The sequence below is a fragment of the Thunnus maccoyii genome, chromosome 21, assembly GCF_910596095.1.
Source record: "Thunnus maccoyii chromosome 21, fThuMac1.1, whole genome shotgun sequence".
Classification (NCBI taxonomy): Eukaryota; Metazoa; Chordata; class Actinopteri; order Scombriformes; family Scombridae; genus Thunnus; species Thunnus maccoyii.
In genome coordinates, this window is record NC_056553.1 from 3,532,648 (window position 1) to 3,559,316 (window position 26,669).

General features: G+C 38.8%; 1 protein-coding gene and 1 long non-coding RNA gene across 2 annotated transcripts; both read right to left on the reverse strand.

Moving 5' to 3' along the window:
* Positions 1–1,191: 1,191 nt before the first annotated feature.
* Positions 1,192–10,514, reverse strand: eif2s3 (eukaryotic translation initiation factor 2, subunit 3 gamma). Its single transcript, XM_042400083.1, has 12 exons — positions 10,218–10,514; positions 8,820–8,883; positions 8,600–8,727; positions 7,797–7,918; positions 7,600–7,694; positions 7,327–7,485; positions 5,876–6,010; positions 5,599–5,693; positions 5,265–5,409; positions 2,975–3,144; positions 2,706–2,878; positions 1,192–1,661 (listed from the first exon to the last, which is right to left on the reverse strand). The coding sequence occupies exons 1-12, from the start codon at positions 10,284–10,286 to the stop codon at positions 1,598–1,600; spliced, it is 1,419 nt and encodes a 472-aa protein (XP_042256017.1). The 5' UTR covers positions 10,287–10,514; the 3' UTR covers positions 1,192–1,597.
* Positions 10,515–22,317: 11,803 nt separating this feature from the next.
* Positions 22,318–24,455, reverse strand: LOC121888203. Its single transcript, XR_006093156.1, has 3 exons — positions 24,416–24,455; positions 23,738–23,855; positions 22,318–22,404 (listed from the first exon to the last, which is right to left on the reverse strand). It is a non-coding gene; the product is annotated as an uncharacterized LOC121888203 (long non-coding RNA).
* Positions 24,456–26,669: the final 2,214 nt, after the last annotated feature.

The window sequence follows — 26,669 nt, forward strand, 5'->3', positions numbered from 1 at the left end:
TGTTGAATTAAAGTTTATCTTTAATTTTTCTTTTTTAAATATGAATGAAACGTATTTTCCTTTATTCAGTTTGAGTGAACTTGTCTGCATTTGTGTTTTTATTTATATTTATATTATTTATATTTATATTATTTGGTGTTGATGTTCTACATAAATAAACTTTATCATCATTTTTATTCCACTTGTTTATTTTTTACTTTCAGTAAACAGTAAATTTAATAAATGCTGGATGCTCTCAATTAACAATTGATGTGACGTCATCAAGATGTGATCGATTCTTCATGTAATTTACAGCATGTTATTGAATGTTTTATTGATTTGCTGAAATAAAATGAAACAGTTGTTGAGATGATTCAGCAGTTATTGCGTCATCTTCTGCTACAGCTGGTTGATGTTGAAATCAATGTATTTATTGATGAGGATATAATTCTGATTATAGATCATCATGATGCAAATGTCTGCGATTTTACATGTGAAATGATCACAGTGTAATAAACTGTTTCTTATGCAACAGAGCTGCAGATCAGGATTATTGTCATTATTTATTCATCTGCAGATATATTTTTTTGATTAATTGATCAGAAAATAGAAGTTTTCATTAAAACCCAGGAGGCTTCTTCACGTTACCCAAAGATATTAAATTTAAATCACATAAGACAAAGAAAAGCAGAAAATCTTCACATTAAAGATCCTGAAACACAAGAACTGATTGAAAAATGTAAATAATATTGATTGTGAAAATAATTAACTAATGTATAATTCACCTGATAGTTTCAGCTGTTATTCATTACATCAGACAAAGTTCTTCATTTAGGTTTTAATTACTGGAATCATTGATTTCAACAGCAGCATTTTTTAATAATATATAGTTTTATCATCATTATATGTTTCAATGCAACAAGATAAACCGTTTAGAATTATTCTACAATCCTAATTAAGACGTGCGTTTAGTATTTTGGACCTTTCAGACTGAATTTTTAGCTGCAACAAGTTGAACATTGAAGGGAAACTTCACTGATTTTCCACCTCAGCGTCTGTTATTTCAGGTGTTTTATGTATAAAAAGTCTTATAAACCCTTTTGTGTCTCCAGATAAACTGCCACACTTGAAAAAAAACCTTAAAGAAGTAAACGTTGGTTCCTGCTTCATCTGTGAAATACTTTTAATAACAAACAAAAAGAACTCTGAACGTTTCTTTCAGTTTTTCCTTTATTAGATGTGACTGAAATCTGTTGACAGCAGCACAGTTTTTATTTGCACTGAATGAATCCTGGTGTGAATTTTCTCCGGAGGATCGTTATGACAGTCTAAAGGGCCTCTTCCTCCTCTCCTCCTCCTCCTCCTGCTCCTCCAGCTGATCTCCTGGTGTCGCTGCAGAGAGAAGAAGAAGAGCAGAGCAGAGGGAGGAGGAGGAGGAGGAGGAGGAGGCGTCTTCAAACCATCGACATGTCCCGTTCTGTTTCCTTCCTTCCTCCTCGCAGAAAAAAAATAAAATAAAATTCAAAAACAAAAAACAAAAAAACCCAAAGACGAGTGTGATGGTTATGATGTCCGGCTGATGGGAGCGTTGCCATGGTTACGTCCCGGTTTGTTCTCCTCAGTCGTCGTCCACTGTCGGTGTGATGGTCACGCCCCTCCTGATCTGTCCCCAGCCAATCAGACTGAAAGAGAAACAGCGGTTAGATTAAAGGATTCAGTGTGTAAATAAACTGCATCAATGACTCTGATCAGGATGAGATAAAAGATAAAAGTCTATAAAAAACATCAGAAAATAGAAATAAAAGCTGATAATTATCTCCTGAAGCCTGACGTGACGTCTGACCAACATGTTCAGTTTACTTTCACATGAAACGAAGAAAAGGCGGCAAATCTTCACATGTTAGAAGCTGGAAACATGTTTTTTACTTAAATATCGACTTAATTGATTGACTGATAATTGCAAATCAATTAACAGTTTCAGCTTTGCTCCAGTTTACAGGTCTGACACTTCTTTCCCACTGCAGCTCTACAACAACCCATATCAATGAGTGGTGACGCTGACTAATCATTACTGATTGATCTGTCCATTATTTTCTTCAATAATTGATCGTTTGGTCAATAAAATGTCAGAACTGGTGAAAGATGCTCGTCTCAGTTTCCCAAAGCTAAAGCGACGTCTTCAAATGTCTCGTTTTGTGTGATCGACAGTTTAAAAAGACAAAGATCTTCATTTGACAATTACAGACGACTAAATAAACCACAAAACGTCCACATTTGAGACGTTGGAACTGAAGATTTTGGCTTTTTTTAATAAATAAACAGACTCTAATTAACGTATTTATTATCTAAATTGTTGAATGAATCAACTAATCACTGCAGCTCTCTTCCAATGACGGCAAGACTTGAATCTGTGTCACTGTGTTTACTGCAATCAACTTCACAGATTTGTCACTTTGACAACTTCCTGATTATCGCTCAGGTCGTGTTTTGCATCAGTTATCATCGTCTTCCTCAGTTCTGCTGCTGACAAGATGAACATCACGACGATGTATCACTTCTACAAAGTTCTGCTTTTGTGGTTAAACAAAATACCTGCTGCAATGTGGAAGAACTTCACTACAACAGAACCAACATTTTCTGACAATTTTCACATCAAAAAGTGAAAGTGCAACAGTGTTGTTGTTGTTGTTTCAGACTCTGAATGATTTAGAGAGTCAGATCCTCACCGCCAATGTTTCTCCACACGTCGACTCAGAGCGATCTTCTCTCCGACCTCCGTGCAGACGGGGTTGGTGAGGACGATCTTGGCCAGATCAGCCTTGACGGCGCTGACGCGGCCGCCTGTCGACAACGAGCCGATGTTCACCATCAGCACTTCGTTCTTAGACAGTTTCTGGACCTGCAGACACACGAAAAGATCAAATGTGTCGTCATCGGACTGTTCAACCCTTACAGCTCGGACAGAAGACTACATTTCCCATGACGCATTGCTCACCTTGGCAGCCTTCTTGTCTCCCTCTGTGCGGACTCCCAGCAGCCTCCTGAGCAGGAAGTAGGAGATCTCCAGCTCAGTGAAGATCTCCGGCAGCTCCCCGACGGCGCCCAGCACCTGACCCACCATACGATCCGCCCGGCACAGTGTCGGGTCGATCTTAGTGCCCACACCTGCACACAAACACACACAAACACACATCAGTCAGCATTTCTCCTACATTTGGCAATTTTAATATTAACAATTTCCTGTGAGTGAGGCGTACAGTCGTCATGCCAACGACTGTCATGACCTCACGACACCCGGCACTCTGTACGTGAACTTTCCTTTGTTCCACATCTGTAAATCCATTTGAACTCTTCGTAGATCTGAACAGATTTCTCAGAGATGTGAGATGAAAAGAATTCTTTGTCAACTATAAATATCACCTCATGGTTGACGAGTTGAAGTTTACATCCATGTTTGTCCAGACTTAGATAATATTTGTAGTGAAGAATTTAATAAAATCACCACAGTTTCAAGGTGGGAACCAAGATTAGTGTCTCACCAAATGTGAAATATGGTCACAATCTTCTGTTCCTGAGTTTTGGTGTTGAAAAGTGTTTTTGCAGAAAATTGTGAAGTTGACCTTTAAAAAGCACTGACATTAAAAAAAAAAAAGATTTTGGGCTGGCGGGGGTTCTTGTTGTTATAATTACAGGAGAAACACTGATTCAGTAAACGTTGAGTACAGTCTGACCCGGCGGTCTCCATCAGGTTTGGCAGGTTGGTAATGTGTTAGTCTTTTCCCTCCTGCCGCAGGAGATAATGGATTAATCCTGGAAGGCTGTTGATGTGGCTCTTTTCTCCTTGTGAAAGTAACACAGACTTGTATTTCTCTCTACAGGCTATTTGGACTCGTAGGGAGAGATGAGCCAGTAGGTCGCCTGGCACTCACCCTTCTTATTTAGTGATGTAGAGGGAAATTCTGCTTAGAGAATTTAATTCATCCTATTCAGTCAGTATGAAGTTTAATTATATAAAATGGTGTAATTCTTGTAACTTTGTGTAACATTAATCATGTCATATTTTTTGTAATATGTATATTTTCATTTTCGTGCCCTTTGTAAAATGTTCACTTTGAGAAAATGTGAAAATGTGATAGTTAGTCATGTGACTCAGATGTATTTATCACAGCTGTGAGTACTCAGCAGTCGTACTGAGTGAACCTGAAGAAGCTACAGGTGAAACGTGCTGTTCGCTCTTAATAAAGTCACAGTAAAGTCGTTACAGTGTGCGGTGGTTCATTTTGATTTTCACTTTATATGTTCCTGCGACCGACCAGCACCTGACTGGAAACACTGGCTGTGAATGGGGAGTTCTGACCTTTTAACACGGAGATTATTCGACCAATGAGAATTCAGACGAGAGCATATCGACCAATTAATCGACCAGGAGACTACAGCCCTAAAACAGACAACATAATGCCTCCAGATACAGCCGTCGCCAATGTGGAGGCTTAAAAATGATCGATTGTTTTCAATTAAAACCAACTAAGTTTTACTATTAATCGCCTCAGAACAGAAAGGGTTTAGTAGAGACATATTGTAGACTTTGAATTTAACAAATCAAGCAGTAAAGTGGAGCCAGAAATGTTTCCTCTGCTATCAGTGTGAGATTATCCAGGAAGTCACAACAACAACAACAACAACAACAACAACAACAGAATGAACATCAGCATCAGATCAGCTGCTTCTCTGTTACCACATCAGTTAAATAAGCTTCACTGACTCAAGACAAAGACAGAATCACTAGAAAACAACCTTCATCATCTGGTTTATGACATTAAACTTATTAAAATCAGAACTCAAAGAAAATGTGGGACATCTTCATACTGCTGCATCTGACCCGACCAGGCTTGTTATTTCCTGCTCTGATTTAAATCAAGTGCAATTCCTCTGTTAGAGCCATTTGTATCTGTGTGTGTGTGTGTGTGTGTGTGTGTGTTAAGGTCATTCCCTGGTTGCCGCAGTAGGTGGCGTATTGGACAACAGCAGATGTAGAAGAAGAGGCGATTACTCCTCAGATGTGCTGCGTTTAGAGGCTAATCTTTAAGCCTTTTATTGTTTGTTTTCATGCAAGTTATTGGTGTAAGTGTGTGTACAGCAAAGGCTGTATTGGTACACAGCGGTAAATAAATACATCTTAGGCACAAGTCTGCAGATGTTTGATCTACTACATGGTCTTTACTACATCCTCCTTTAACACATAAACAGACAAATCTAGGTGTACGGGTGTGAGTGTGTGGACCTACCGATGAGGCCTCCGGGTGCAGCGTACTGCAGGTCGTTGTGCTCGGCGAACAGAGAGACGATCTTGGAGAAGATGGGTTTACACATCAGCTTTCCTTCCTGGTCTTTGGACACGATACCCGGTCGCACCTCGATCTCCTGACCCACCTGGAGGTCACACAGACAAGCAGCAGGTTCAGGTTTTTTTTTTTTAGGTCTGTTGTGGCTCAAATTACAGTTAAACGTTCCTCCTTCACGCTGTTTGGTGCCATCACATGTAAGAAATATTTGCATCGTCTGCATCGAGGAGAATGATGTCAGCGGCTTTCAGTATTTGTTGCTTTGAACAAGTCTCACCTTGAGAACACCCTTCAGGATACTTCCTCCTGCAACGCCTCCTTTCAGGTCATCAACTTCACAGCCGGGTTTGTTCACATCAAAAGATCTGATGACTGAAACACAAGACGATGAAACACATTATCAGACACTATCTCTGTTTCGTTTTATCTTACTTGTAGAGCATTTTGTTAACTATAACTATAAGGAACTTTACAGACAGGAAACAGGAAACGACGAGGAGGTAAAAGAAGCAGATAAACGAAGCACACAACAGAAGGAGCCTTTTTCTTCTTACCGATGAGTCTGGGCTCAGAGGTGAAGTCTCTGATGGGCACTGGGATCTTTTTGACGATGTACTCACAAACCACCTCGATGTTGTATTTCAGCTGGGCTGAGATAGGAATGATGGGGGCGCCCTCGGCAACCGTGCCTGGAAGAGAAACGTTACACGTGACGTCAGGTGATAAAAATAAAAAAAGTGTGTGACCTGAAGAATTTACTCAACATAACTGAATAACAGCTCATTATCACTACCTGTAGGCCTGATAAGCAGTTTAAAGCCTCTGGAAAGGCAAATCCATGATTGGCTATTAATTATGTAATTTGGGATCTGATGTGCATATAGTAAACAGCTAAAAAGTATAAGAACATAGCCTCTGACATATCCTATGTAATTCTTCAGAAAGTTTCTCTCTTCCCTTGTTACTGGGTTGCAGTTAGGCGGGGCTAAACTAGGGAATTTATTACGTAATAAATACCTGCCCAATCACATTTAAGAGAAAGATGATTGACGTGGCTATCCGGCCAAGCTGACTTCACAACACTTACTCTTGTCTCCTGCATGCAGTGCACTTTTCTTTGCTTTTAGCTAGATTGAGAATTCAAATTAGCCTGATATGGTTTGAAAGTTACTGTGTTAAGCTAACTAGCAGACTCAGGTACACCACCCAAATCTGTATTAATCACGGAGTGGATAATTAGCTCAAAAGTGTAGCAAAGTAAAGCTAATGCTAACTGTTTCATGTTAGTGAATGAAAGATGCTAAAACACTTAGCTTAGTAGTCTGGAAGGTATAGTTCAATAAAAACAGATATGTGTGGTCTACTCTAGTCTGCTAGTTAGCCGATTAGTCAAGATAACTAGTAGACCACTGAGGTAATTGATAATAAGCTCAAAAGTTTTGAATAGAAAAGCTAATGCTAACCGTTTCATGTATGTGAATGGAAGATGCTAAAACGATTAGCATCATACTCTGGGAGGTATAGTTAAATAAAAACACAGATTTGGGTGGTTTAACCTGCTTTGCTAGTTAGTCGATTAGTCAAGTTTTCTAACCAAGTAGTGTCCATTTGATAGATTTGGTAATTTATTCCATATCAGCAAAACATTTTAGTGAATGAATAGAAAATAAAACGGTACTTGAGCTGAAAGTGAGCTGTCAATCAAACGTGATCTGGACACGCCCACACAGTCCTGAGAAATGCTTTGAGCAGCCAAATGAGCTGTTTCTGAGCTAAGTCTTCTAATAGTTATGAATGTTTATTTTCATTCAGATTTTTGTGGATGCTTAATGAGACACTCAACTTTGATATCATATATGCATTTTTATGATTTCAAGCCACGTTTCCAGAGGTTTTAAAAGAGCAAACATATGATAAAAACAAATGTTGAGAGGGTTACGAAGGAAACTTGATGTGATGTGTCTTTTTTGAGGGACTCTTAAAGTGAGCCGGGTTCTTGTCTCACCCTGCACGAAGGCGAGGATCTGCTCGTACTGCTCTTTGGCCTGGCTCTCCTTCACCAGGTCGATCTTGTTCTGCAGGATGAGGATGTGCTTCAGCTTCATGATCTCTATGGCTGCCAGATGCTCGGACGTCTGAGGCTGAGGACACGACTCGTTACCCGCTGGAAGACAAGAGGCAAGAGCAAAAAAAATCAGGACATGCTTCACCCTCCTTCACAGTCTGACAAACAGGAGACAGTTAGAAGTAAAGACCTGTTGGATAAAAACAATCTCACCAATTAGCAGGAGGGCTGCGTCCATGACGGCAGCTCCGTTCAACATGGTTGCCATCAAAATGTCGTGACCAGGACAGTCCACAAACGACACGTGTCTGGGAGAAAGAAGAAGATAAAAGCCACTTTTTTGAATAAAGAGTTCACAGATGTCACCATTTTACAGTCAAACTTGAAACGCTTCTCCTCTCACGTCTTACCTGACCAGTTTGAAGTTGCCTCTGGTTCCTGGGATGTCTGTGGGAAACTCATCGGGAGTGCTGCTGCCACATGACCTGTAGCACTCTGGTCTGGGACAGCTGGGGTCATCCAGCTTATAGATCTACAGCAAAAACACGAAAAAAAGTGATTATTAGCTTCTGCAAATGAGCGTCTGTGTCGAGTGACTATTATCAACACATTCACGCTAATGGGAGAGTTACAAAATGTGGATAAAACGACGAAGAAAACTCCCTTCAAGCCGTCAGAGTTGATGTATTATTAGCTAAAGCTGCAACCATCTATGTTAATAACTGATTAATTGTTTTGAGTAAAAAGAAGAAAAAAAAAAGCTAAAATTCTCTGGTTCCAGCTTCTTAAATGTGAATATTTTCTGGTTTATTTGTCTTCTATGATGATAAACTGAATATTTTTGGGTTGTGGACTGTTGGTCGTGATAAAACAAAATATTTTAGTTTACATCTTGGGCTTTGGGAGACATTGATTGACATTTTTCACCATTTTCTGACATTTTAAAGACCAATTAATCAGGAAAATAATCATTAGCAGCCCTATTGTTAGCAGTCTTGAATTTGCTCTGGTTGTTTTCTGTCTTGTTTGGAGATGAATTTAAGGATGAATCTAAGACAGACATCTTTTAAAATGGTATGAAAATATCTCTATTCATTATGCATACACGAAAAACTGTTCAAATTTTAACTGAAGGGCTTGAAAATCATACTGGCACTGCCCTTCAAATGAAACAATCAAGCAGAGGTCAGGTATGTCCTCTAGCTTCACCTACCTTAGCGTTAGCATATCCGAGCTTGATGGTGATGTTCCTCTCCAGCTCGTTCTTAAACCTGACAGTGTGAACACCAGAAATGGCCTTCACTACTGTGGACTTTCCGTGAGCCACATGACCGATGGTGCCTGCGAGAGAGAGAGAGAAGAGGACAAAAGTTACAACAGGTGGTCCTCGTCTGTCATGTCCAGTGATAACAGACACCGAATGTTTTCCATACCGATATTGATGGTGGCCTGTCTGCTGATGATCTCTTGAGACAGAGGTGTCAGAGTGGTCACATCCTGTCAAGAGAACAACACACATCAGTCTCACTGTACACTGAAAAACAACACGATATTTGACAGGTTTTCACTGTGAGCGGCGCAGCGCTCGCTTTAATCCTGGAGGTGAATAGAAACAAAAGGGAGGCAGCACAGAGACGGACGTTCAAACACCGGAAACAAACTCATCAGCTGGACATTCACTGGGCAGCGGGCCAGTGTGTTAGTATGTCATCTAAATATTTAGCTAACTGATAAAAATAGGACAAATTACAGCTATTGTTGTATCTTTTACTACCAGACATGAGATTTACACATCAGAAAACAGATTGAGAACTTTATTCATACCAAAAGGAAATGAAAGTGTTACACCAGCTACTTGACATAAATCAAAATACAAAAACAATGAGGTAGATAAAAGAAACAAATACAAGTAAAGTCTAAATTATATACAATAACTAAATAGACAAGAGGTGTAATCATAACTATAATACACTACTTGTTGAGTAAACACTGTTCAATGATGTTAATATGCTACAATATAGTATAATGTAAAAAAAATACACTAGTTTTAAATGAGCACACTGAAACTTAGCAACAGTTGATAAACTGATAAAATAAGGAAACATTTTGTCCCATCATCATCATCATCATCATCATTTACCTCACTGATTAAAATGAAAACTAATATAAAAAGGTAGGTAGGCCATGATCCATAACTGGTGAACATCATTAAGAACAGTTCCGACCAATATCATTATATCAATATATATCAACTGTCGATATAAGAGATTAAAGCCAATAAAATGTGGGATCTTTCTGGACGCGTCCCATTGATATTTTATTGATTTTACTCAGCGGTGAAAGAAAGACTCAGATCCTTAAGTAAAAGTACCAATACAGCAATGTAGTGGAAGTAGCATCAAATGGAAATACTCCAGTAAAGTATAAGTACCTCAAAATTAGTACTTGAGTAAATTTACTTAGTTACTTTCCACCATTGCTTTTACTTAATGTATGAATGTTGCTAACGTTTAGCTTAACCATTTTGTAAACGTTATTATTGACTTATAACACAGATAACAACCGCTACGGTGTTATAAACACATATTAGACATTTAAACGTGTTTAAATGTGTTTAAATGTAGATAAATTGAGTATAATCCTGGTTGGAAGTGAAGCGGGTGTCCGGCTCCTCCGGGCCCGCAGTCATGTGCCGGGTGGCGGCGGCGCAACACCGGCGACCGTTAACGTCAAGAAAACGCCTTTAATTTCCCCAATTTCGGCAACACGACCGAGCGACAGCCACCGACATAAAATTACGAAGCCGTAAAATCAGTTAAACGGACACTTACCAGAGAACTAAGGTCTTGTTTGGACAGGTGAGGCTGACCAAGCGTTGTACCAGACTCGTCGCCCGCCATCTTGACTGAAAAAGGAATGAAGGAGGCAGCTCCGGCGAATGCCTGAATAACCGAACAAACCAGCCGTTTCTCTTTTCCCTACAGATAGTTATTTGATTAAAAGTTTCCTTTTAGGAGTGATAGTAGGAAATATCTTATGTCTAGAACAATACGTATGGTACACATTTATTTCCGCTGATAAATGACAGAGACGTCATCCAAGGCTTTCGACAAGAGTCAGCGGGGTCCTTTCACAACGGCTGATGCAATTTATTTTTTATACTGTAAAACAGTTAATGCGATGACAACAAGTTGCTGTTGTTTATGTGTTGTTAACAAATGTTTATCATTGAAGGGGAAATGTCTTCACTAACGTTTTCTCACTCTAACAAAGAAGGATATTCTTATACATGTGTAATGGTCCGTCGTCGTTTGGTGACGTCATATAAGGGCGTATCCGTGGGTTTGTAGTCCTTTTGTGTGGGTGTGTAGTCTTTTTTTTGCAATATATCTTTATTATTTTTCCATTTCATGAAACTGTAGATATTATAAGCAATGCGGTCAACAAAGGCAAGGCAAGTTTATTTGTATAGCACATTTCATCACCCCAACAAGGCAATTCAAAGTGCTTTACATAGAGCATAAAAGGCATTAAAACAGAATATAAAAGCAACACAAGTAAAAAGACATATAAAAACAATTAAAAAGTGTTAAATTTGGTAATAAAAAGAAGCTAAAAAGGGAATAAGACAGATAAAACAAGAGAATAAAAGTAACAGTGCAGTGTAAAATATTAACCCTTAATGTGGTTTAATGAAAGGCAGCAGCAAACTGAAAAGTATTCAGCTGCGATTTAAAAGAACTGAGAGTCACAGCAGATCTACAGTTTTCTGGGAGTTTGTTCCATGTATTCCTATAGATCTCAGTAGTAATGACTTTATGAGCTTCTTTAATGATAAAATTCTAACTATTAGAGACAAAATTAACCACCTCCTGCCCTCAACAGGCACCGTTTTCTCCCCAAACACAGGCACCTTAGAAACAGCTGTAAATCCTGACATACATTTGGACTGTTTTTCTCCAGTTGACTTTTCTTAACTAACTTCAATGATTTGTTCAGCTAAACCATCAACCTGTCTCTTAGACCCCATCCCAACTATGTTGCTTAAGGAAGCCTTACCCTTAGTGAGCACTTCTTTACTAGATATGATCAATCTGTCTTTAGTAACAGGCTATGTACCACAGTCCTTTAAAGTAGCTGTAATTAAACCTCTTCTTAAGAAGCCTAGTCTTGATTCAGGCATTTTAGCCAATTATAGACCTATATCTAACCTTCCATTTCTCTCTAAGATCCTTGAGAAAGCAGTCTCTAATCAGTTATGTGACTTTCTACATAACAATAGTTTATTTGAGGATTTTCAGTCAGGATTTAGAAGCATCATAGCACAGAGACAGCACTGGTGAAAGTCACAAATGACCTCCTAACTGCATCAGACAAAGGATTTGTCTCTGTACTTGTCCTGTTAGATCTTAGTGCCGCATTCGACACAATTGACCATCAGTTCCTTTTGCAGAGACTGGAACATTTAATTGGCATTAAAGGAACTGCATTAAACTGGTTTAAGTCCTATTTATCAAACCGATTTCAGTTTGTACATGTTAATGATGAATCCTCCGTGAAGGCAAGGGTTAGACACAGAGTTCCACAAGGTTCTGTACTTGGACCAATTCTATTCACCTTATATATGCTTCCTTTAGGTAATATTATTAGGAAACACTCCATAAATTTTCATTGTTATGCAGATGATACCCAATTATATTTATCAATGAAGCCTGATGAAACCAATCAGTTAAACAAACTCCAAGCATGCCTTAACGACATAAAGACCTGGATGACCTGCAATTTTCTACTACTAAATTCAGATAAAACTGAAGTTATTGTGCTTGGCCCTAAACACCTTAGAAACACATTATCTAATGATATAGCTACCCTGGATGGCATTACCCTGGCCTCCAGCACCACCGTAAGGAATCTGGGAGTTATCTTTGATCAGGATATGTCCTTTAACTCCCACATAAATCAAATCTCAAGGACTGCCTTTTTTCACTTACGTAATATCACAAAAATCAGGCACATCCTGTCCCTAAAAGATGCAGAAAAACTAGTCCACGCATTTGTTACCTCGAGGCTGGATTATTGCAATTCCTTATTATCAGGCTGCCCTAACAAGTCTCTAAAGACTCTCCAGCTGGTCCAGAATGCAGCTGCACGTGTATTGACTAAAACTAGAAAAAGAGATCACATTTCTCCCATTTTAGCTTCGCTACATTGGCTTCCTGTAAAATCTAGAAAAGAATTTAAAATCCTTCTCCTAACTTACAAAGCCCTTAATGGTCAGGCATCATCAGATCTCGAAGAGCTCATAGTACCGTATTATCCCACTAGAACACTGCGCTCCCAGTATGCAGGCTTACTGGTGGTTCCTACAGTCTTTAAAAGTAGAATGGGAGGCAGAGCCTTCAGCTATCAGGCTCCTCTCTTGTGGAACCATCTTCCAGATTCGGTCCGGGGTGCAGACACCCTCTCTACATTTAAGAGTAGGCTTAAAACTTTCCGTTTTGATAAAGCTTATAGTTAGGGCCGACCAGGCTCACCTTGGATCAGCCCTTAGTTATGCTGCTATTGTTATGTTTTAGGTTTTTGGTGTTTGTATCCCAGAAATGCAGAGACAGAGGTGAGGACAGTTCTTGGGGTGTTTATTGAAAGAATAATGTCTCAAAGGGAAAAAAGGCAAGTGGCTGGAGGTGGTGGTTGAGGGCTGGCTAGCAGGCGTTGCAGGTGAGGTGGCAAAAGACCAGGAGATCCACCGAGGCTGAGCAACAGAAAAACAGTAGCACTGGAAACTGCAGACGAAGCACTGGAAAACTATGCACAAGGGGAAAAAACTCAATAAAGCTCAGGTAGGTCACAAGAAGTTCTGGAGAATATAGAAATCATCAGGGACTCATAGTTACAGACTGCAACGGGATAATCTGGCACAAGAGTAGTGTCTTGACCAGAGTTTTATGGCAGGGGTGATTACTGATGACACACACTAGTTGTGCCTCGTAGAGAAGGCCCACACTCTGCCAGGGAGAAAGAAGAGAACGAGGGAGGAGGAAAAAGAAAAACCAAAACAACTCCGAACACCAAAAAAAACCCCATTTTGATGGGAAATGACCCAACCAGCAGCTAACGGGACCGTATGACATCTGTAGGTATGTTTGCATGCTGTTCAATGCTGCAGGAACATACGTGTGTTCATGTTTGTAAGTTATTATCAAGTTTTGATGAAGTTTCATTCACTACCATGTTAGGGAGGAAGGTATCATGCCTCATATTGCAATTTGATTTAACAATTGAGCTTTGAATGTTTTATATATTTGAAGATTTTATTTAAACATCTTAATCATATATCTTAAACATATTTAGACATCAAGAGTTCCTTGCTGTAGGTGTTTTACAGAATATATGGAAAGCTTTATTTCTTAGACTGACTCTGAGGTAAAGAAAATAACTCGGTGCTCAGTCTGTTTCACCTCAAAAACCCTGAGCTCGCTGGCACAGCAGAGTATGGCAAGCCGTTTTAACATTTAATACCTAGACTTGATATTTATAGCAGATATCTGTAATTCAATTCTTCCTAGTTAAAATGAATATTTCAGATAAAACCATTAAGTGCAACTTAGCAAATTTTAGACATATTAGAAACTGTCTCTCTTTGGACGCAGCCAAGATATTTATGCAGCTATGATTCTTTCCCATATGACTCATTGCACCACATGTTGGGAACAGGCTGGAGAAACAGCCTTAAAACCTCTTGTGTCCTTATACAAAATCTAAAAACTCCCCCTCCTCCACTATGTGACTCTGTGTTCACGCGCTCAGTAAGTTCTATTACATCCTCCAGAATATCCTCTATACAAGATTGTATCATTTTGTCGCACTGCATTCGGGCAGTCAGCTTTCTCTGTGAAAGCCACAACTCAGTGGAAAGTCAGTCCTGCCTGATGATATGAAGAACTGTAGTTCAAACAATACATTTGAGGCCAAATTAAAAAATCTACTAAAGACCAATCAGCTGTGTGACCACTGACTTTAAACTCCATCTATGGACCTCTCATTAGTGCAGGTAGGTATTGCTTTTAATTTGACAAGTTTACATTATTAATTTCTAGTTGACATGGTGTGTGTATGTGATGTGCTGTTGTGTATAGCTTTGTATTTTGTATGGTGTGTTCTGTGTGTTTTTTGCTTTGTACTGTTTGTTGTTGTATCTTTTTATTGTGGGGGACTACGGATGTAAATTAGCTTTGAGCTATCTCCAGTGCAGAGCATCTTTAATGTTTTTGCTCAGCAGTGGTTTTCGTCTTTGAACGCTGCCATGCAGGCTATTTTTGCCCAGTCTCTTTCTTATGGTGGAGTCATGAACACTAACCTCAACTGAGGCAAGTGAGGCCTGCAGTTCTTTGGATGTATTTTGGTCGGCCACTCCTAGGAAGGTTCACCACTGTTCCATGATTTCACCATTTGTGGATAATGGCTCTCACTGTGGTTCGCTGGAGTCCCAAAGCTTTAGAAATGACTTTATAACCTTTTCCAGACTGATAGATCTCAATTACTTTCTTTCTCATTTGTTCCTGAATTTCTTTGGCTCTCGGCATGATGTCTAGCTTTTGAGGATCTTTTGGTCTACTTCACTTCTTCTTTCTTCTTCTTTTTTTTTTAATGGCGGGTGGCAACCAGCGTAAAGGTGCATTACTGCCACCCACTATGTTGGAGTGTGAACCAGAGTTATCTACCTCTATAAACAAATCAGAAAAAAGAAAAAAACAAACAAACCAAAAGGAAGATGTCCTGAATACTAAATTCTGTTGATCAATCCAGTTTCTTTCAAGTAGTGGAATAAACTACCTAACCCAATTGTAAATACACTTTTCAAACTCAATTCTTCCCCTCCAATCTTCCTGATTTCTCTCTTTAATACTTCTCGCTCTCGAGAATACTTATTGCAGTGCAAAATGACATGTTCCACTGACTCCTCTATTTGACATAGGTCACATAATCCTGAGGGATGTTTGTTTAATGCACTGTTTTATTTAGTCTGGTGTGTCCTACCCTCAGCCTTGTTAAGATGTTCTCCTCTTTGGTGCTTCTTTTAGCTGACCTCGCTGGGCCCACTTCTCTCTGTACTGCATAGAGGTGTCGTCCTGTATTTGTTGTATCGCATCTGTGCTGCCACTCTTTAATGATGTTTCTTTTGATTATTCCTTTTGCTTCCGATTTACTGAGTGAAATTTCTATGATCCCCTCATGCTTCAGTGCCTGTTTTGCTAATGTATCCACCATTTCATTGCCCTTAATCCCTCTGTGTGCTGATACCCACATAAATGTTATCAAAATATTCATATTTTTAAATCTGTACAGAGTTTCATGTATCTCATTAACTATATCCTGCCTACTGTGAGATGTAAATGACTGTAATGACATTAATGCAGAACATGAATCTGTGCAAAGAATAACCTTTTTAATTTGCAACTCTTCTATCCACTGTAATGCTGTTGCAATTGCTATAATCTCAGCTGTAGAAACTGACAAATGATGTGACGTTCTTCTTTTCACAGAAACTTTTAAGGTTAGTATACGCAAAGCAAAGCATGTGCTCTGTGTGTTAGGATCCTTGGATCCATCTGTGTATACTGGTATGAATGTTTGATGTAATGTTTGTAATCTTCAACCAAAACTGCAATATTTCCAAAATCTTTATGTACCTGCACTTTTTTTTTTATATCCATAATCTAATACTGCTCTAATCAGAGCAACATAGATATTTTTAATCGCAGATCTGCTTGCTTCCCATTCTGATCCTGTTAAACATCTCATCACATTTAGTATCTTTTTACACTTGGTTGTTATCTTGTGAATATGTTCATTCCATGTTAACTTTTCATCAAACCACACACCCAAAAATCTAAAGACTTTCACTTGCTCTATTCTTTGTCTGTATATCTTTATCTGTGTGCCAACACCTCTCTTTTTAGTGAACATTAATGTTTTGTTTTTTTCAACTGAAAACTTAAACCCCCAAGAGTATGACCATTTTTCTACCATGTTAACTGCCAGTTGCATTTTATTTATAATATGATCTATATTCTTTCCTCTTTTCCACAAAGCTCCATCATCAGCAAACAATGATCGTCCAATATCATCCTGAACTTGAGAAAATACATCATTTATCATGATGGAAAAGAGTACTGGGCTAATAACACTTCCCTGAGGGGTACCATTATCTACCATATCTTCCTTATAAGGCTGTCCCAATTCTGACGTCCATATCTCTACAGTTACATATTCTTGCTCATTTCCTGTACTCACCTCTCTAAATGAAATATTTTCTCTAATAAATGTTGCACATCCTCCTCCTACTCCATCCCCCCTATCATACCTAACAAGTATATCCTACTATTTTTAAGTCCAAATTTGGTCTCAACCATATTTCCTGTACACAAATGTGTACAGGATGTTTGGTTTACTGGGTTGATCATCAACATACTTATTAAATTCCTGTCCATTGGTCAACAAACTTCTTGCATTCCACTGTAGCAGGATGACCATGATTAGTACTATCCAACCCATGACTGTTCCTGGCTTGCTTGAATACTGAGATCTTTTTTTACCTCCTCCCAAGTCAGTCCACTGATATCTAGATGATGAGCTGCTGCCTTCACAATTATTTGTATTCTCTCCGTTTTGGATCTGACTTCCATTGTGGCATTTACTACCCCTGCTATGAATGTGACTAACTGCTTTAAATCAACCTTTACTTTTCCCTCACTTTCCTGATCTGTTTCTTTTATGGTCCCTGTACCTGTTCTGTTTCTCTCACTATTTCCTCCTCTCTGACTCACCATCTTCACAGCCTCTGCATATGTAATCTTATTCTGAACTCTTACCTGCTGTATTTCTCTTTCCCTTTTCACCACTTCACATCCCCCATAAGACACACTGTGATTGCCACCACAGTTACAGCACTTTGGTTGTTCATGATCACATTACCCCTCTGCTGCATGAACACACATCATCTGTACACTTTCCAACATACAGCCAATCATAATGTGTGACATCATCTGTATCGGACCCCGAGCCGATCTGTTTTTTTAAAATAATTTTATGTTATTTTATAAACCCCCAGAGAAAGACACCTGTCCAGGAGGGGTTCCTTGATGTTTATTGTCTCCGTACACTGTGTTACTGCAGATCCCAGTAAAGACTCCCAAAGAGAGAGCCGTCATTATGCTGCGGTTTTGTGACTGTTACAGCAGGATGTCTGGCATCAAGAGTATCTTTCTGGTGGTCATGACCTTTCTGCTTTCTCCTCCTGCCAGAGGAGGTGAGTATGTGTCTGATCTTTTTCCAGTCTAAAACTAAATTGCAGATATTTTTAAACTTAGTACAATGTGTTGTCATGGTTGCTTTTACCTGAGAAAGGGTAAAAAGAGAAGGTAGAGAGGAGTGAACTATGGATGTATAAAGAGAACTGGATACAGGAACAATGCTGGACTTTGAAGCCAATTTGACATAGTGGCCGAACCGTGTAATTATTACGTCACGTGATGCTATTGGGCCCAAACAGACTTTTTCTTATAGACTTACATTGTGAGAAAGACTTCCGTAAATCAGTGGATACATTTTTTTGAGTATCACAACCCCCCCGAAATGTCTCGGTTCTCTTTATACATCCATGTTATGTGCCCCTCATGGATGTATAAAGAGAACTGGATACAGTGTCGGAGGCGGGGCCCTGCTCATTCCTATGAAAGTTGCTCAGTGGCTCATGGGCCCAGTAGCATCACGTGATGTTTTGCCACTATGTAAATTTGGCTTCACAGCTTGGCGCTGTTCCTGGGGGCTTGAAGCCAAATCAAATTGTGCTGTTCTGGAAGACATTTAGTTCCACATGTCACACAGTCATCTTCAGCTGAATGAAAACAAATATATCAGATCAAGTTTCTCTGATTGTGACTTATATGGTCAAACAACTTATTGATCAGATTTTTACAGAGAGCTCACTTGGATTCAACTGTTTTCTCTGAACTGAACCTTGACGACGTCTCCATGTGATGTTTTACAGATGTTGAGGTCTCCTGTGTTTTCATGGAAAGCTGCATCTTGCCGTGCAGATTTCAAGCTGGTGTTGACGTCGTCATCCACTGGATTCACGAGACAGCAGGAAAGGTTCCGGTCCACTCTTACTACTACAACCAAGACCAGCTCTTTCACCAGAACCAGCGCTTCAGAGACAGGACATCGCTGTTCAATGACCAGATCTCCAGAGGAAACGCCTCGCTTCGGCTGACAGGGGTGGAGTTTCAAGACCAGGGCAGATATAAATGTTACACCAGCACCATCACCGGAAACAAGGAGACATTTATCAACCTAAAAGTGGACGGTACGGGAACTCATAGTATTTCCAGAAAATAAGAATAAGAAATACTATTAGCAGTGCATTTCATCATATTAGAATTACATGAAATCAACTGATTGTTCATCATTAACATTAACATATTGATGCGTTAGTCATCATGTGTACTACAGTGTAATCCCATAAACCACGAGTAATAGTTGAATAGTAGTGGGGATACTCACGCCAAATTGTTTTACTATGTACATATAGCTTTTTGTACTATTCCTCTTTGCAATATTTAAAGTGGCTGTAATCAATATTTTTTTATAATAACAATGTTTAAAATGACAGTAGTGTAACGTGAGAGGCATCGCTCATGGTGATGAAACTTTACAGAGCTTTATAGTGAGTTTCAGCTCATTGTTTATCTGTCCGGCTGCAACTTTACTGTTCTGGTTCACTCTCAGAGCTCTCATAGCGTCGTTTTCAGAGAAAAAGCTGTAAAAAGCCGCTGTACACTACCTGCTCAGCACCAAACAGCAAACAGACACAGTTAGCTGTAGACTAGCTGGTGAACATAGTGGAGCATTTAGCAGCTAAAGAGCCAGATATTTCCCTCAGGAGTTGGTAGAGAGTAAAAACAGAGCTAAAAGAGAGTGAATATTGGACTCACCAGATTACGCTGCCCCCTAGTGGCCAAAAAAAATCTGTAAATGCAGGTTTAAACTGATCCGCTGACAAAGTAGTGTTTCCTACAGTGTTTCCTATCTCCTTCGGTTCTGAATCGATTTCCAAATGTCAAAAATCGATTATCTAAATGTTAGGTAATTTTAGTCATATCAAGTGGATATCTGCCACATTTACAGTCTTTTTAGCATCAAATTCCCTCTTTGTGTTTCCTCGGACAGTGTTTCCCTGTTGAGCTGCAGGTGGAAGTATAGTAACAAAAAGAGGGACTTTGGCACTAAAAAGACTGTAATGTTGAAAGATATCTACTTGATTTGACTCATTTGGATGCTGAAGCTTCATATCAGCTTCAGATGAAAAAAAATTTGTTGGCTCAGTTTTCTCCTTGGCTCAGCTAGTTTTAATCTGCGTTGATTTGTCGGCCTCTGAAAGCACTGAAAATGCACTTTCATTCAATTCAAAACTTGAACTGAATTGGCTTCCTCTCCCCCCCTCCCCACCATACACCCATTTTGGTCTTTTCTAGGGGGGACCAGCAGGTCAACAGTAAATGCCACATAGAAATGATATACATCATCTGAAAGCTGGGAGCCTGAAGATTAATTTGAGATGCAGCTGGGTTGATATCATTTGTAACAAAGAGTTAGTGCAAATTAATGAAAGTGAAATTGAATTGAAAGTTGAATTGATGAAAGTGGTCAAAATCCCTCCAAAATACCACATTTAGACATCCAGACCTTGAGGAACAAGGAAAAAGGAAAAGTTTGTGCTGTAATTTGGTATCAAAAACTTTTGACATTTGGAGATTTCTGTAACAATTGCATTTTTCGGCGATTGGATGGCACGCACTTCTGCTCTGGAAATTGCTCAGAAACTCCCTTATTGTCAATAAACCTAGTTTAGTGTGTTATTTAGCCCCCTTCCCAATAAGCTAGCATGACATGGTTGGTACCGACTATTGACACATGCAGCTAGATTTAGGAACATTTCTGTCTTGCGCCTTTTCACACATAACATGGCAATGCCAGAATAGATGGAGCAAGGGACTGCCTTGCCATACTGGCATTTTCCCTGAAATGTTACGAGGTCTTGAAGTGGGAAATTGGCGGTACAGATTTCCCTGAATATTGATCCCTGTGCCCATTCACACATGACCCCATGCAGGAAATGTTGCTGAACATTTCAGAGATGGACTGCATGTGTGAAAGGGGCTTAGCTTCTAAAGCTGAGCTGAGCCTTCTACAACCTCAGAAAGACAGTAATATCGGCCAAGGCCTTGTGGAGTTTTAAGATGTTTAATTACATATCTTTCCCTACTCCCTATTCATTTGTGGTTTCAATATAATTACTCAATAAAGTTTGGTAATCAAAATACTTTAAGGAATGAAAACTTTGAAAGTACAAATGTCATCTGATCGTAAAGCTACAGCTTTAAGGCACTTCATGGTTATAGAGGGAGGTAAAGAAGGGAAGGAAATCAAATTTTGTGGCATCACTCAACCCTACCGCTCAGTTCTCCTTCTTTACCACTTCAAAAACATGTTGCTATAAAGTGAATCTTTGGGTTTTTTTGTGTATTTCCAGCTCCAGTCCATAAAGTCAACATTCAGCAGGTAGAAAACAAGATCACCTGCAGATCAGACGGGATCTACCCTGAGCCTGAGCTCACCTGGTCCACCAGTCCTCCATCCAACATGACTCTCCAGAACAAAACTGAAGTCCAGCAGACTGAGCAGCAGCTCTACAACATCATCAGTTCTCTGATACTTTCAGACAGTGCTGGTGATCTGACCTACATCTGCACCGTCAGCACTCAGACAAGCAGCAGCAGAGCCTCACTGAAGACACTACGTAAGTATCAATTGTGTAAACATACAGTATATCTATTATTGTGTTCCAGCTGTTCAACTTTCAGCTTCTTTTGGGGTAATAATAAAGTTACATTGCATTCATTAAGCAGACACTTCAATCCAAAGCAACTTACATTTAGGGAGCAATTTGAGGTTGAAGGGGACATATGCTGTTCTCACTAAAAGTTGTTGCAAGCAACGTATTTTTCAGCTGTACAGCCAGCTTAACATTATATTCTCCAGCATTGCATCCTCCAAGGATCAGACAGGGTGATGTGTTTGGCAGGATTTAATTGAGGAAAATATGTAATTTGTAAAACTGAAAAAGAATACAAAATACAAACAAGTAAGTACTCTTTTAAGTACTACATAATATCTCTAGTACACCAATAGAGAAAAGATTACTGACATAAACCCATGTGAACAGGTGCTTAAAAATATGTCAATATGTGTAATAAAGGATGAAAATACAACAGTAAATGTCATTTACCAGAGCACCAATGCTTTAACCACTAACACTAATACATCCATATGTAGTTGACTATAAAGTAACCATCATCAAAAATACTGCACTTAAACCCGAGAAATAGTAACATGTCAATATAACCAGAAATAGTAGATGACTTATGGATGAAGCTGTTTCTGTGGACTTTAAGGCACAGGATTAAGAAGACTGTTACACTGTGATGCTCAATCCATGAGCACAGGGGCAAAAAGAACTTCCTGAACTCTGCTTCCTGTTTACTATTCCCTCACTTCTTTTTCAAAACAGTTATTGGGAATCACCACTAGGTGGTACTAAAGAACATACAAAAGAAACCAATACACTGATTCCAATACAGGACATGTCATGCTTTTTGTGATTTTCAAAATTAGGTTGACACTTTCCTTGTATTAAATGTGCATCTTAATTTCATTGCAATTTTCTGTTTTGTGTGTTTTTATATTATTTCAATTTAGCCCCAATCACCGGTTCAGTCACTAAAACAACAATCCGCTGTCCTCCCTCAAACATTTCCCTAACGGACCTCGTCTGGAGATTTAACCACAGTCAGACCATCCTGAACAGGACCGGGGCTGAGGTCAGCTGCACAGAGGAGTGGAGGCCGCAGGTGAAGGATGTGTCCGAGTCAGGCGACCTCACGCTTGAGGACTTGTCTTCAAATCAGGAGGGGATATACACGTGTGAACGCAGTAATAATGAGGAGACATGCGTAACCAGTATCTTCTTGAGGATAGAGAATAGTCAAGGTAAGGTAGCATGAAGTAGGAATGTTCAGTCTATCTGAACAAGAGCTGTTATTACCTGTGATACTGTATATTACTTATAATACATATATATATATATATATATATATATATATATATATATATATATATATATATATATATACATATAATATATATAATACTTAATACTACTACATGACTCACTGTATCAGACAGTTCCAGTTATTCGCTGTGCCGAAGTGTGTCATGGAATCATAAACTGTCGATTCCAGACATGTTTCACACTCTCAAAAGAATCAAAAACATTTTTTTTATTAGATTTTTGGCCCACTGGAACACAGAAAGTTATCAAGTCACAATGTTGGTGTCATTCATGAAAAGCAAAAAGCAACATTTTCTTAAGAAAATCAGACACAAAGCAGATAAAGCGAGAGTAACTTCCACTAAGGGGTTGCAGTTTAAGTGTACACTATATTTAGAATATTTTCACTGCTTTACCTTGCCGTCAGACAGCCCTTTCCTTTGGCACTACATTTTCTCAACCTTAGAACTTTCAATTAGCACAAAGAAACTTTCCACTTTCAGCGGTGAAAATGCTTGTGAAAACAAACTCTGCACAAACATTGTTGTGGCCATTTGTTCAAAAGGCAAAAAAGGACAAATCAAGAGTTCCTTCAAAAATATCAAAATTCAAGAAAAATCAAAAAAGGGCCACAAATGCACCAGGTTAGTTAGGCTTACTCAGACAGTCAAAGAATCCATTTTCCAGGCCAAAAGCTCAGTTCAGAGGGTTTATTTTCGGCTTTCAACACGAAACAAACATGTTAAAAAATCATGCTGCCTCTCTGCTTTGTCCTGCTGGTAAAAAAAAAACAACCATTTCCCCTTCCCGGTGCATTTCCTGCCTCTAACACCTGGCTACCTATATCACCTACTGTCTGATGCCCCTTGTGTTTACTCACAAAACAAAATAAATAAAAATAAACAACATAAACAAAAAAAAAAAATAATCTAATCAAACTAATGAAATAGCTCCTTCAAACATCATTCTGCACAGAGAAGGTCAAATATATAGGACCAAGAAGAAAAACACAGTTTTGAGAAGAGGGAGACTTTACATTATTAAGTAAGAAACAACTGGAAGTAAACAAGTGCATAATAAATACCATAAACAACAAGAAAGTAGTGCAACAATTATCAAAGTGCTAAAAGGTTAAAGTGGCTCAAGTGTTGAGGTGTTTCTTTTAAAATGTGTACCCACCTCCGTGCTCAAAAATGCACTTGACTGTATTGGGCCATGCCTGGTTTCCGTCATAAACAGCTCCTTGCAATCTGGCTGTGTCCCAGCATACTTCAAACATGCAGTTGTTCAGCCCCTCCTGAAAAAAACGAACCTTGATCCATACAGTCTCCATAATTATAGGCCTATTTCCAAGCTGCCTTTTATTTCTAAAATTTTAGAGAAGTTTGTCGCCAAACAGCTCACTGCTGTCTTGACTGCACACAACATTTTTGATAAGTTTCAATCAGGTTTCCTTCAGAAGCATTTCACCGAAACTGCTCTTCTCAGAGTTTCCAATGATATATTGATGTCATCAGATGTGGGTGAGTGCTCCATTTTAGTGCTGCTGGATCTTAGCACAGCTTTTGACACTGTTGATCACAGAATAATGACTGAAAGGCTCTCTTTCCCATTACGTCGGGAAGACGTAATGGGAAAGAGTGCACAGTAAACTCGGCAGCCACACATTTCTCTGTTCTGTATTTCTCTGTTTTGTGTCTTCAGGTTATACTAACCCATTGTTGCTAACTTTGGAGCTAACTCCCTTCACTTTTCCAGCATTTGGGGAAAAACAGACATGACTTTTTAGCATTTATTAACTGACACATTGTAGTCTGTACTGTACATTTACTGCCAGACTGACAACTTACTACTAACCTTTTCCTCTGCTCCGCTCATATCCACCGTCACTTCTCTGTCCCTCGCTCTTTCCCGCTCGCTACGCAAACATACTCCTTAACGGAGCCGCGCGACCAGTGGTTTCCCCGGCAACGACACAGAGGTTGACTCACGTACCGGAACAGCGCTGCTCAGAGACTCCCAAACGCTGTCGATTTCAAATCAAAATCAAATATTAAATATTTTTTTTGACCTGGCGGGGGTTCTCGTTGTGTCATTATGGAGAAACACAGATTCAGTAAACGTTCAGTAACCGTTGAGAACAGTTTGACCCAGCAGTCTCTGTTAGGTTGGGCGAGTTCAAAGTTTTGAAAACAACGGGGGTGTTTTGAATACACCCCCGTTGTTTTCATATCGACCAACTAGTCGACCAGCAGACTACAGCCCTAGTCTCAATATTTAGCTGCTGTCGCTGATTGAAATGACAGACATGAACTAGCAGCAGATCAGATCAGCTGTAGCTAATTAACATTAATTAAAGTTTATCTGTTAATGTGTCTGCAGCTGCTGTCTGGATTCAGACAAAGATTGTTTGTGAGTGAAAAGACAAAAATCACTCTGTAACAAACTGTACGACCACCAGATGAATGATACAAGAGGATTCAGATTCAATTATTGGATTTGATACTGTATTTAAAACTGAAAGGATTTAATAAAATGCATTAATGGAAAATAGATGAAATGACTTTTACCTGGAAACAATGAAAACATGTTAATACATGTCACAAGTGAACATTTTGATGCAACAGTATTTGTTGTTACACTTGTGGAAGTTTGGTTTGTAGGAAGTTCAATTAAAACTCTTTCTCTGTTTCAGATAGTTCAACTAACGTGGCAGGAATTGCAATTCCAGTTGTGGTTGGAGCCATTTTGTTTGTAGTATTAATGTTCCTGGGAGTACGCTGTGCCACAAATCAGACAGCAGCAAGAGACCCAGAGAACCCAGAACCACCCGAAGGTATCTTAGAGTAAGTATATCCTCTGTACTGAATACAAAAACACTGCTGCACTATAATGAACTCTGTATGAGCTGCGATTATGTTTAAGCAGAATATTGTATTTAATTTTATTACTAAAATAATGTCTAGTTTGATTTCCTCAAATCATTTTAGTTCATATCATGCTGTAATTCATTTATTCAATCAACAACTTTTGCAGATGTTGCTGTATGACTGATGATTTGTGATACAAGTTGTGTTTATTATTTATCATCTTCTGCCCATTGTTTTCACTGGTTTTATTGTTTTTATTGGTGAATCAAAGACACATTTCTGCCCTAATATTAATCATAATAATAACAATAATAATAAACAATAAACTTTTTTATTTATTCAGCTGTTTTCTTAACAAAGTTACAAAGTGTTTCACAGAAAAAGAAGAAAGAATTAAAAAACAGTAATTACAGAAATGAAAAACAAACAGATCATAAAACAACAGGAAATAAAATGAAGTTACATAAAAATATAAATTGACAAGACTGGGATGATAAAACATAGCAACACATTAAATATTCATAAAGTCTTACCTTTATGAATTAATTAAGTTGTTCAGTTCAAATCAAACTTTAAATTAATTTCTGTCTCAGCTTAAAAGATGAATCAGTTGTGATGATGATTCAAACTCAGGATAAATATATTGGAGATGACTTTAGGTTTGATCTTGATGTGTTTCAGCACTGATTTTTATTCTATTTTGTTTTCAGTTCACCAGAGGAGATTCCATTGAACGAGAGAGAAAATGGGGGAGAATAAAGATGAAGGAAAATATATCCATCTGCTCCGTTGCAATGAAGCCTCCGATCACACGGTGCTGCTCTGAAGAGTGACTGTAATAAATTATTGTGAACAAACTGACACATGAATGTAAAAATGTACAGGAAGTGGAAACTCTGGACAAAGAGACGCTTACTGCATTCAGACTGAAAATAAGTCCTGCATTAAAAAATGCAACGGGCCGTGTTGATTAAATATCCCCTCCATGTTTTAAGATGAATATAAAATACTCTACTTTGAATAATGATTTCTGTCCAATATGATAACAACATCAACAAGTGAATTCATCATGTTACTAAAGTTATCAGTCTTGTATTTAAATTAAAATAGATACGTTTTGGACATTATTACATGTTAATTTAAGTCAGTGTAAGCTACAAAACAAGGTCATAAACTCAGCATAACTGTAGCTCTGAACCACTGTGTGAAACAGTTTTGTCTAATTGGAGGTTGTGGGGTAA